The sequence below is a fragment of the Pieris brassicae genome, chromosome 4 (assembly GCF_905147105.1).
Source record: "Pieris brassicae chromosome 4, ilPieBrab1.1, whole genome shotgun sequence".
In the NCBI taxonomy this organism is placed as follows: domain Eukaryota; kingdom Metazoa; phylum Arthropoda; class Insecta; order Lepidoptera; family Pieridae; genus Pieris; species Pieris brassicae.
Window position 1 is genome coordinate 1438265 of NC_059668.1, and position 12615 is coordinate 1450879.

At 33.0% G+C, this 12615-nt stretch overlaps 2 protein-coding genes across 2 annotated transcripts in view; one reads left to right on the plus strand and one right to left on the minus strand.

Moving 5' to 3' along the window:
- LOC123708723 overlaps positions 1 to 6886 on the plus strand; it is a 66942-nt gene extending 60056 nt beyond the window's left edge. Inside the window, exons 35-39 of the mRNA XM_045659570.1 lie at positions 2049 to 2143; positions 3736 to 3868; positions 4290 to 4476; positions 5586 to 5774; positions 6128 to 6886. Coding sequence (XP_045515526.1) covers positions 2049 to 2143; positions 3736 to 3868; positions 4290 to 4476; positions 5586 to 5774; positions 6128 to 6338 — 815 coding nt within the window. The 3' untranslated portion in view covers positions 6339 to 6886. The remainder of the gene's footprint in view (positions 1 to 2048; positions 2144 to 3735; positions 3869 to 4289; positions 4477 to 5585; positions 5775 to 6127) is intronic.
- Positions 6887 to 8414: 1528 nt separating this feature from the next.
- On the minus strand, positions 8415 to 12101 carry LOC123708725 (peroxisomal membrane protein 11C-like). Its single transcript, XM_045659573.1, has 4 exons — positions 12027 to 12101; positions 11591 to 11755; positions 9964 to 10148; positions 8415 to 9064 (listed from the first exon to the last, which is right to left on the minus strand). Exons 1-4 carry the CDS (start codon positions 12081 to 12083, stop codon positions 8809 to 8811), a joined length of 663 nt encoding a protein of 220 aa, XP_045515529.1. The 5' UTR covers positions 12084 to 12101; the 3' UTR covers positions 8415 to 8808.
- Positions 12102 to 12615: the final 514 nt, after the last annotated feature.

A 12615-nucleotide genomic window follows, 5' to 3' on the forward strand; every position in this document is an offset into this window, starting at 1 on the left:
GTGTCTATTAAAAACTACCGAATAGTGTTGAGTTAATGCGACTTTGTAAGTACAGTCAAATGGGGATAAGTGAGAGCTCAAGGGATCGCGATCTCATTTTTCTCTTAGAGGTTTCTCATTTATCCAGGTCCCACTTAACCAGGTTTCTCTGTTTTATCGAATAACACTGTAATCAGTTCGATGTAGGTGTCTATTAAAAACTAACTAATAGTGTTGAGTTAATGCGACTTTGTAAGTACAGTCAAATGGGGATAAGTGAGAGCTCAAGGGATCGCGATCTCATTTTTCTCTTAGAGGTTTCTCATTTATCCAGGTCCCACTTAACCAGGTTTCTCTGTTTTATCGAATAACACTGTAATCAGTTCGATGTAGGTGTCTATTAAAAACTACCGAATAGTGTTGAGTTAATGCGACTTTGTAAGTACAGTCAAATGGGGATAAGTGAGAGCTCAAGGGATCGCGATCTCATTTTTCTCTTAGAGGTTTCTCATTTATCCAGGTCCCACTTAACCAGGTTTCTCTGTTTTATCGAATAACACTGTAATCAGTTCGATGTAGGTGTCTATTAAAAACTACCGAATAGTGTTGAGTTAATGCGACTTTGTAAGTACAGTCAAATGGGGATAAGTGAGAGCTCAAGGGATCGCGATCTCATTTTTCTCTTAGAGGTTTCTCACGAACCCGAGTTACTAGCTTACGGTTACAGAAGGGGTCATACATATAGAGGTCCATAAAAATATGGCTGTTTTTAATTGAATAAGAGTCCGCGGATATATATACGCTCGTAGCTGTTTGAGTTTTGCAAAATTTGCGACCTCTTCAACGACAATCGTAATATTTCAGTCAATTTACATAGAACCGTAATAAATTATATACATTATAACTTGAGTAGGTGACAACTGGGTAAGCGAGAAAACTCTATTTACAGGGTACCGTTGTGTTCAGTATCAGTGAAAGACCTTTGTCACACGTGAACCTCTATAAGTGAGTTTTGTACTTGCTTATACCTCTATAAGCGACAGATAAACACATTTACCTTTTGCTATTTATGATTTATTCTTAAATTTCGACGGACTCTTATTTAATTAAAACCAGCGGTTTTATATGACCGCTATTTGTATGACTCCTGTAATCGTAACCTAGAAAAATGGGTTAGTGAGAAACCTCTATAAGAGAAAATGAGATCGCGGTCCTTTGAGCTCTCTTATCCCTATCTTATCTCTATCCCTAATATATGTATTTAGTATGTCGGAGGAAGCCATTCAACGAGTTGCTTGTTGATTGTACAATAACACATTAAATTCTCTTTATCATTTAAACACGTTGCATTAATCTTAATTTAACTTAATACGCGATTTTACGATATTATAAAACCTAAAACATATTTTAGTTAAAATTAGTTAAGTTTTTCTAATATATAAGATTGCAATCGTTATTAAACAAACGACCAATGAGAGCAGAGCATTTTGCTCGAGTGGGGTCGAAGCGCCATCTATATATAGCCCAGTCCGTTGGTTGTTACGGGGCCTTTTTGAAGTGGAGACGGATCGAGTTGGATCCCTGAGTGTTGGTCGCTGGATTGGTGCATTGAACTCACTGCTCGGTCTTAAAACTTATAATTTATTATTAATAACTACCATAACCATAACTAAAATATCAGTGTGACATCAGTGTAGATAAAATATTGTGAAAACTACAATCGTCGTGTTTTGTGCTCGCGGTTTACCCTCATGACGCCCACCAAATCTGCAACCACTGTTGATGACGTCACTGGGGAAGGTGTTTCTCCGACAAGTATATATATATATATATATATATATAGTGCTAAATTACTTAAATCATTTACTGTTACCGTTACCGTTGTATATGCATCAAATTCGGCATACAAGAGCTTTTAAAAAAAAATCTAAACACGAGCGGTTCGACCAATCTTTTTGACATTTTTATCGAAATATTAGGATCTTTCCATAACCACAATAGTTTGGTCATGAAGTCTGATTAAAATGAAAAAGAAGCCATTCATTATTTCATTACAGTATTTGTTTCAGTACCATATACAGACACAGAGGGCCAGTTAGAAGAAATTCTCAGTCGTATAATGGTTATTATGTGTATGGAGCCTGCAGCTAAAATTATTCTACCCGTAAGTGCATATCCTTTGGTATAGAAAAAAATATTAAAGCGTATGAAATTTATTTAATTTTATTTGTTTTTTTTAAATACACATACATTGTGCATAGGGAATGCAATCCCGATCTCGCGGGATCTCAATCTCGCGAGATCCCGTGTAATTTTTCGGGATCAATCCCGAAGCATAATATGACGAGATCCCGTTCGAGATTGACGGGATTGGGCTGCAATGGTCAGCGATTCTACTCACATCCGCTCGGGACGCTTCACGCGACATTGCACATTACATAGGGTACATTGCAATGGACATTAGATGCCGGTTAGCAGATAGTAATCTTGAGACACTTTAGAAGATACTCTTTTTTTGGAAGTTACTTTCAAAATCACCAATTTTAATCTCCTTGAGCTATACCTACTTTTGTTTTGATTATGTTCATGTAATTAAAACTGTTAGTTGTTTAGTTCGTAATATTAAAGGATAAAGGCTTTTGTTTTCTTTCAAATAATATTTTATTTTAATTAACCTCACTATCGCAAACATGCAGTTTTCATCGTATTCAGTCACGTGAATTTTTTTTAAACTATACGAGATCCCGAAAATTTTGGGATCCCGCTGGATTGATATTTCTAATCCCGCGGGATCTCGAGTCGGGATTGCATTCCCTAATTATTCGTGCATCGTCTTCAGATGTTTTAGTGGTGTAACTAAGTTAAAACGGCTTTTGTCGTTGATTTGAGAATGATTCTCAATACAAAAGCTGTGCGTTCCAACTTCTTGTATAAAAAAAACTATTTCCTACGTGAGAGCTTGTACCGAAAGAGAACCGTTGTAGGATTTCAGATTGTGTAGTGTAACTTTTTTTATAACACATACGTCATTATAGTTTGACAGTATTTTTTATACTTAATATTAAAAGAGCGAGTTGATCTAGTTGTTATGGGAGGAAATAAAACACTCCAATAATGTTTTGATTAAGTATAATTCACTTCACTAACTTTATATAAACTGTAGAATTTCAAACTTATACAAAGGAAATTGCCCGTGCGCATGTGTCACAACTTCTGTTATAATCTATTCCGACTCGACCATCCCACTTCGGGCAGATTTTCGACGTCAATTCGTAAACAACCGAACGAAGATAATTAAGAATATGTTCAGAATTTAATTAAATAAATATTGAAAGCTAACCAAAGCTCTCTTACCAAAGTTTTCGAAAATCACATATATAAATCGTTGGTCTAAGAACATATACAATTCTTAATTAAATTGAAAAACGTGTAGGTACTACAATAATAATAATATTTATTGATTACAAAATTTTTCTTTCGCCTTATTCTACGTTTAAAGAATAAACGACACTAACAATAGAAAAAAATTACTCTCATAATTTTTCAAATAATTTTATAACTCTAAAAATTTAAATTGCATATTTGTATTTACTTATCTAGTATATTGTCTTTTATTTTTATTGTAATTTCTATTTTCTTCTATCATTGTAATGTTGTGCACACTTGTCGTATGCATGTGCATGTATTGTGTTTTTGTGTGTGTTCTATATAAGTACTTAGTGTGCCTTTTTAAAATAAATAAAATTTGTCAAACAGGTTTTATTACAATGGCTGTCACAATGCAACAGCTCGTTGCGTGTAGCGAGCATGTCCGCTGTAACTTCGATCACGGTGTTCGATTATTTCCTTCCTCTAGCTGATTTGTCGGCGAAGACACACTTAAATAGTGGTAACAATAATGTTTTATTATTGCTTTTTGCTAAACATATCTAAAGCATAAAGCATTTGGCCATAACTTAACCAAGTTCTTGATACGATTATTGGAAAAACAATAAATTTTTTGTAATAGCAAAATGGAATTTATACATATCACATAATCGTAAAACCTTATTTTTAGGGATTTTTAAAGTTCATGCATGCAACCTTGAGAGGTCGTAGGTTCAAATCCCGACCAATAAATTTTCGTAATTATTTATGCTGAAGGGCTTGTTTTTGAAGTAAAAATGATCAAAGAAACGAATGCAATAAAGAAGATTCATATAGGGTTATAGCGCCAATGGAATATTATTATTACCCCTGAAATTAGCGCGTTTAAGCGTTTAATTATTTTTTTAATAATTAAGCTCTAAGCTAATGATAAACTCTTACAGCTGACAGCACGGGTTGGCAAGAAGCAGAGATCCGTTGGAAATCAAGCCCCTGGTGGGAGGCGAGTGCGTGCATCAAACGTGCTGGATTGTATGCCGCGTACGCACTACTACGTGCACGTCCCAACGAGCACACGCCCGAACGTATATGTGAAGCTTTATTGGCTTTGAACAACGCGGCGATCAACTTGTAAGTGGAATTATCAATGTTATTATTATTTAGGACTAAAACCATGATCAACAATCCTCTGTCAATCCCGCCAAGTTAAGAAAGAAACAGTTCAGACTACAGTTTCGACTCTTCTATAACTTTGGTGTGGATTAAACTTAAAGCCTAAATTAGTGACTTGAAACATGAAAACGTAATGTATCTCCACAAGTAATTCATACTATATCATTTTTTACGCTTATAATTGTTAACTGAATAGTGTTTTATCCACACTCATAAATTGCAATTTAACATTCTCGTTTCCTATAATATCCTTAAAATTTGAATACACTTGTATTGAAGTTTCACTTAGATCACTTAGAAACCCCTAATTTTATATTAGTTATAAGCTACGGCCCAAGCCGAGGTTCGAGTCTCACAGGAGACACCCTTGCGCTACGGGAAAATCCACCTTTCAGGCTGAGCTACGCTCGCCAAAATAGCTCGAGCTGAGCTGTAACCAACAGCGAGATTCGTTACAAAAAAAAAACCTTAAAACCTTAGAGTCAGTTGTTACTCAGCTTCAAGCAAAGTTTTTCATTTAACATATATTAATATATATATGTTTACATTATTAGTTATTCATTTGAGAAATGAATTAAAGGAAAGCCGTGTATAAATTTAACGATTATCAAGTTGATAAAAGGACCTGGGACAAGGGCTGGATAGGCTACTTCTTATAAATTTGTTTTAAAGTGTTGTTTGCCATTTTGTATGATGATTTGCTATTTTAAAAGAGAGTTTTTTTGCGCTGGATTTTTCTCTCGGCCTACATCCTCTGTCCTCTTTGCCGATGCGTAGGAATGTCTGCTATACAAATTTAGTAACGTGGCACCTGTCCATATATTATAGGTCCCGCCTATAATATATGTATCTTAGAATATGCAACTAGATAGGGCCCTTATAGTTGGGAACTACAAAATGTAAAGATACATAAATCTTAGGACTTTTTATTATTATAAGTACTTAATTATGGGAAACATTTGTAATTTATTTGAGTATTTTAATATATTTTTAAACTCGCATTGTTTTAACGTAACAATACCCAAGTAATTAATGAATGAAGAATTTAATTAATAATTGTATTCCAGCTCCGACAACGAAGAGGTAATAGCATTGTGGATTTGCGTTTTATCTCGCATTGCCACTACTCAAGGGGAGGACGCGAGGGAATGTAGGAATGCTGCGCAGGAGTTGATCGATAAATGGGCAGTCGAGCCCAAACGTTCCCTGCTTCAAGTTGTCGCTTTGCAGACTACGGCTCCTGCGCCTACACCACGGTATGCATATCTCCATACTCCATTTCTGAAAACACTTTTTTAATTTATTTATCGTTATTAATAAAATCTTCTATTGAGTCACAATACGAATATGTACTCAACGTTTTCGTTATGTTTTGAAAATGTATTTATTGTGTTTCGTAAACACTTTCCTAGTGATTTCTTCGTAAAATCTTCATTTAAGTGAACAATTCATGTTTGATATTAAAAAAAATATATTTGTGTTACATTTCATAAGAATTTTAGAAAGGCTAAGGGGGGGCGGCATGACTAAAAAAAAGATTATGTCAAATAAAATTGGTTTCAGAAAAAAATTGTTCAGATATTAGTGATTTTGTTTTCTCATTTCCCAGGCATCGTATCCTTTGCCGTCTTGCTCAATGCATCACATCTCCATCGGACACGACCGCTCGTTTATACGAGGCAGCTGTAAATTCTGTACTGGGTTCGACTCCCGGAGACGTAGTCACGTGGTGTAAAAATCCTAGTCTAAAGAAGTTATTGCAATTAGCTAATAAATTGTATCCCAATAGAGAATTGTACTTTAGTGCGGAACTTGAGTAGGATTTGTTTTTTTGCTTTTTTACTGTCGATAAAAATGGTCGAGTCAGAAGAAAACCTATTTTTCGAAAAACTACTGTTTTACTTTTGTATAACTTATTTGTTGGAATTGGATATTTTACTACAAGAAAAGTTATTATTGTAATGACTAGTGTTTTTTTAACTTTACTGTAACCTTCAACAGGATGTGTTAAATTTTGCATGTATTTTTATTGTCTCGGAACTAATAGTCGTATATTGAGCCATTTTGATGACATAAGCAACAGTTCGTGTATCCTCGTATATCAGCACCATATGTTCCATGTGGGTAAAGTTAATAGGTATTTGAAGACGGTTTAATTTTTTTAGGTCGTTACGTAATGCTACTTTTTCGTTTTAGTTCAATGAAACTGTTGTTGCATCGTGAAATTTTATAAATATTAAATAAAAAAAAGTTGATATTTTTTTAGGATTCTAGGCGGTTTTGGATTGTAAAACAATTATGTAATTTAGTTTTCATATGAGTAAAATTTTGCTTTCCCAGTGTTACCATTATAATTTTATTGCTATGACTATGTTTTTTTTTAAATTAAATCTTTTAATTTTCTATTAATAAGTTAATACTTTAGAATCTTTGGTAGTTGTAACAATTTTTCTACTATCTTGAGAGTTTTGACCGCGCTCATATCATAGGCAGTGTTGGCCACTAGGCCAAAAAAAAAAGTTGATATTTTTTTAGGATTCTAGGCGGTTTAGGATTGTAAAATAATTATGTAATTTAGTTTTCATATGAGTAAAATTTTGCTTTCCCAGTGTTACCATTATAATTTTATTGCCATGACTATGTTTTTTTTTAAATTAAATCTTTTAATTTTCTATTAATAAGTTAATACTTTAGAATCTTTGGTAGTTGTAACAATTTTTCTACTATCTTGAGAGTTTTGACCGCGCTCATATCATAGGCAGTGTTGGCCTAGTGGCTTCAGCGTACGACTCTCATCCCTGATATCGTAGGTTCGATCCCCGGCTGTGCACCAATGGACTTTCTTTCTATGTGCGCATTTAACATTCGCCCAAACGGTGATGAAAAACATCATAAGGAAACCGGCTTGCATTAGACCCAGAACGTCGCCGGCGTGCGTCAGGCACTGGAGACTGATCTGAGATACAGAATTATGAGGCCCAGACCTAAAACGGTTGTAGCGCCATAGATTTATTTTATTTTATTTCATATCATAAGTTTTTATATAAATATATGTACATATGTTTACTCATTTATATACTCACCCTCTATTTGTTTTTTATTTGCTCAAATTAGTAATTATAATGAAGATTAGGAAAATGTCATGTTTTTATAGCGTACAGTTATTGTAAATTAAATGTTTAACAAGTAACATAACTACGAAGAAAAATACTATTGATTGTGTATTTCTTAACAAAATGGAAAAAAATAATCACAACTAAATAAGATTATAGTTCCTTACCCTTATAAGTCCTTCAGCTTGCGACCATGATTCCTGAGGTCATAGATTCGATTCTCAGCCATGGAGTTACTTTCATGCGCATTTAACACTCGTTACGGTGAAGGAAACATTGTGTGAAACCGAAATGGTTCAGACCACACAAAAAGTCGACAGCGTCAGGCACAGAAGGCTGATCACCTACTTGCCTTTCAGAAATAAAAAAAACAATTATCGTGATATATATTATACATAAATCTAAGATCTAAGGACCTTAAAAGGTTGGAGCGGTAATATTATTTATGTAAGACTGTTAGAATGTTTTGTCTCTCTTTTATTGCTTAGGATAATAAAGACAAAACATTCAATAGTATGTAAAGCTAGTTCGATTAGAAAAAAAATGTTTGAATTCTTTAAACTGATTATAAAGTTAATGACGCCTATTTAGGTGTATTGAATTTACTTTTCCATAGTATTGTTGTTCGTTTTTTTTGTAAGATACGTCTTGGTTGCTTTTCTGGTGTACGATAAACTTCATCTCTAAAATTGTGTGTAAGCAAGCCTCCAGTTTGGTAAAGATTTAACTGTGATATGTATTGTAAGAGATATAGACTATGTATGTGAATTATCAATAAATATATCGAACTTAATTCATCTTTTATTTTACTGTAAGTTAGAGCAATTGTATATTCGAATCATCAACATTTACATAAGATCTATCTTCATCCTTGATAGGTCTATATGAAGAAGTTTTATCGCTGTTAGACCGAGAGACATTACCGCTACACCTAATTTATATATAATTTTTCTAGTTCTAGTATATTCTAGTAGTAGTATATTTGAAAATATTGTTTGAGTCAACTAAAAAGTGAAGGTCAAAGTTTATTAATTTATTTACACAACTTAGCGATGTTAATATTAGTCCGTATTCAATTATTTCTTCATAAAATATCTATGATGATAGTGTTTATTATATTACATTTAATAAATGTTTGCTAAATAAGTCCATTTAAACGCTGGCTTAAATCTTAAGATTACTGTGAAAGTAACCGTTTCCCATGATAATGCATAACCAGACCAAGAAACCCCGATGTAGTAGCTATGGCTGCAGCATGCGTGGTCTTTAAAGAGCTGCCCCAGAGCCAGCCCTTGGGGAGCCAGTTGACCAGGTGTATGATGTCCAGGAAATACTTTGTGCTGGTAAGGGATGCTTGTGTGAAGCGAGCTGGTGCGCATTTAGTGGTTTTTTCTTTTAATTGTTGCGCTGATAGATGAACAGTGCGAATTGACCTGCAATGTTTTTAATGTGTTTATTTTGTAAATACGGTAAAGAGTAAATGATTGAAGCCTTATACTTTCATATTATTTAAAAATAGTATTATACATACAAATGAAAGGTTCGTAGGTTACATTCATGTTAACGGGCATATTATATATATTTTCAATATATAATTATATTTATTGTATATTATGTGGAACGTGATGTAATGGTTGCAGCTCCTTACAAACATATTGTAAATAAAAACTTGGCGATTATAAAGAGCGGCCGGAGTCCATCCTACGGCCTTGATTTGAGAACTGTCAGTAAATGTAAAATTAGAAGCATTTAGCATTTAATATGTATTAATTTGTTGACGTTAATAAGTGTACATTGTGTTACCTAAATGAATAAATGATATTGAATTTGAAGTAGTAATTTGTATTGTATATTCTTGTTTGATTTGTTTATAGGTATATATACCTAAACAAATCATATTAATGTAATTGCATGTTTAGAAAAGGATGGATGGATGGAGGATATTTTGATGAATAAGCCTCGTTCAGTACTACTATATTTTTCTTAGTCGTTTAGTGTAATGTGCCTGACCGGAACATTTTGTTTCCGCAGATCAAACCCTGTAAGTACCTCGGGGCTACATATCTGCTAAAAATTAGCTATGCAGGGCGTGTAATGTAAATGTAATATAGTGAGAATTATTTACGTCCAATTAAATATTTATATACCAGTAATAAGAAAACACTTAATGACATATATTAAGTACGACATATTTTTTTAATTCTCATAATTTCCGTAGCGCTGATGTGACCTGAACGAGAACAAATACGAATTTTGACATATTTCATTGCGACGTTTGTACGGAAGCATTTTCGTCAAATGCAGGATGTTCTGTACCTATATATTAACTTACCTTATAAAACCTAAAAACGCGCTCAAAGACCAAAACAACTTGTGCGCTGTCCGGATCTTGTAGGCGATTTCGTCATTGACTTTTAGTACACCCGTGTCCAAGAGCCACTGAAGTTTCTCAGCCTGAAGGAAGGTTAGTGTGATCACGCTGTTCGTGACACCTAAAGCACCCCACCATGGCCCCTCCTGAAATAATTCATAGATATGAAAATTGAACTTAAACTAATATATAACAATGTTATTTGTCCAGCTGGAGTGTAACTTTTTTTAACGTTAGGAAATAAATATTACTCAGAGATTATAGCTGTGTGTAGTTTTTTTATTTTATTATCTACAAATACATAAGCTGCTAAGCATAATTAATAGAAGTAATATCCAATTCATAAAAAATGAGCCTGTCAGATTGAAAATTTGAATTAAGCTTTTTCCTAATCTGTTGACATAAACAAGCTAACCTGGCGATATTCGTGCCTTCTAACAGTAAATTAATTACAGCTTATCTGAATGTAATTTATGACTTTATGTATTTCAAAAAGGAACACAAAACAATTATCACTAAAATAAATAAGCGTCCGAAGCGCAAAAATATTCATCTAAAATTCGCCATTATTATATATTGTGAAACCTTCATACATTCTTTAATTTTAGGGTAGAGTTTACCTTATCATCGGGATATAATTTAAACGTTTGACAGTTACGAAATTAATGAATATTTTGTATTGAGATTTCTTTTTGTTAATCATTAATAGTCAATAGGAACGGAGACATATTCAACAAATCAAAAACCATAAAAATCGGTCCAACGATTGTGGAGCTATATGTGATCGAACAAATCCAACTACGTTTAATATATTAAAGAGAAATGTAGTACACCTTGTACTATATATTTCAAATATATGTTTTTTTTTATTATTGTATGAATAATACATAAAACTACAAAATCTGTAGAAGATAAACATGACATACGAATTAAGAAAAATTTGATAAGGTAGATTAAATTTATTTTACGGTAGCTTACTGTTTTTATGTTTTCTATTGACAAAGATGACTCTCAAAGTATTAATGAGTTACATGAAATAGCCCTCAATACTTTATATTTTTGAAATGTATCATTAATCAAAGATTAATTCTAACATGTATGCGGAATCTAATAACGGAACTAAAGCTAAGGTTAAAATAACATTCACTATTAAAGGAAGCGGAACTAAGTGAGCAGGCACAAATATGCAGCATGGAATAAAATAATGTATTTCCGATAACTTCGAAATAAAAAACGTGCCAGATTTACAAAGAAGACTGCCAAGACCTCCTGTGGGCTTGGCAGTCTTCTTTTTACAATCCTTTAACATAGAACATGTCTTTGAATTTTGGGGGTAAGACATATCGGCAGTCCCACAGTAGTACCTTCATCGTGAGAGCACGTGGTAATTACTAATTGTACGTATAGAAAAATCTATTAACGCATAGGTACACAAAAAGCTACATCAAAATGGGTTTACCTACTGTATATATTTTCGAGAACTGGCAGTAAATGTAAAATTAGAAGCATTTTATATAAATATCTGTTTTTGACGTTCATAAGTACATTGTGTTAACTATATAGAAGATTTTGAATAACGCCTACTTACGTGTTTCCCAAGTCCATATGTGTAAAGAGCTTTCAGAGCGGCTGCATCATCAAAAAGCCGTAGCGTAGCTCTGGTAGCAGCAAGGCGAGTGCTTGCAGTTAATAATACTTGACGATTCGACGTGGATCCCCATAGCTTTAGGATGTAGCTTGTAAGGGCTACTACCTATTATCACCATTATTTTAATACAGTAGAGAAACTTTAGCCTAGAATCATGATTATCTCTATACCGATGTATGGATATTCACGAAGGTTAACTAATAAAAAAAGAAATTATACTGTAAGTAGTAAGAAAAATAAGATGTTTTAAGCAATTTAGTATTGTTTCTAGATCCTCTTAATTTCTGCAAAAGATTTACAGTAAGGTAGGCTTATCATTCGAAATTATTTAATGTTATATTATAGAGTAAAAAACGAATTAAAAAAATCGTCTTACCTTATCTCGATTAGCATGTGACTGCAACAAAACGCAAAACTCGTTCACAATCTCCATTCCTATTCACTGTTATTATAATATTGTATGTCGTAATAAATTCAATTTTTCTATCAACTATTTCGTTGATTAGATAACCATATGATAAACGAAAATCCTTCCCGATGAGAATTTTCAGTTAGTTAAATACTTTTAAAGAAAAACACGTTTTAAAAATATCGTATATTGAACTAAATACAAATTACTGTATTTTAATTGAGGAACATGTATTACAGGAAAAAGTTCTATACTTAGTAATAATATGAGTAATCATAAGAAAACGCTTAATATCCTGAGGTAAAATTTGTACTAGAATTCTCCCATTGATACAAATTAAACTGTACGAAGCTAGTTTATTGGTAACAATTGAACAATAAGGCATGTTATGTATATTACATAATGAAGAAATACATATACACAAAATAGTGTGTTAAAAAAACAATAGAAAATTAGATTAATCACATCAAAATATTTTTCATATTAGTAAGTTATTTTAAATATAATAATGAATTTGTACTCCAACACTTACATCAACTGTTGATAATTGAGCGTA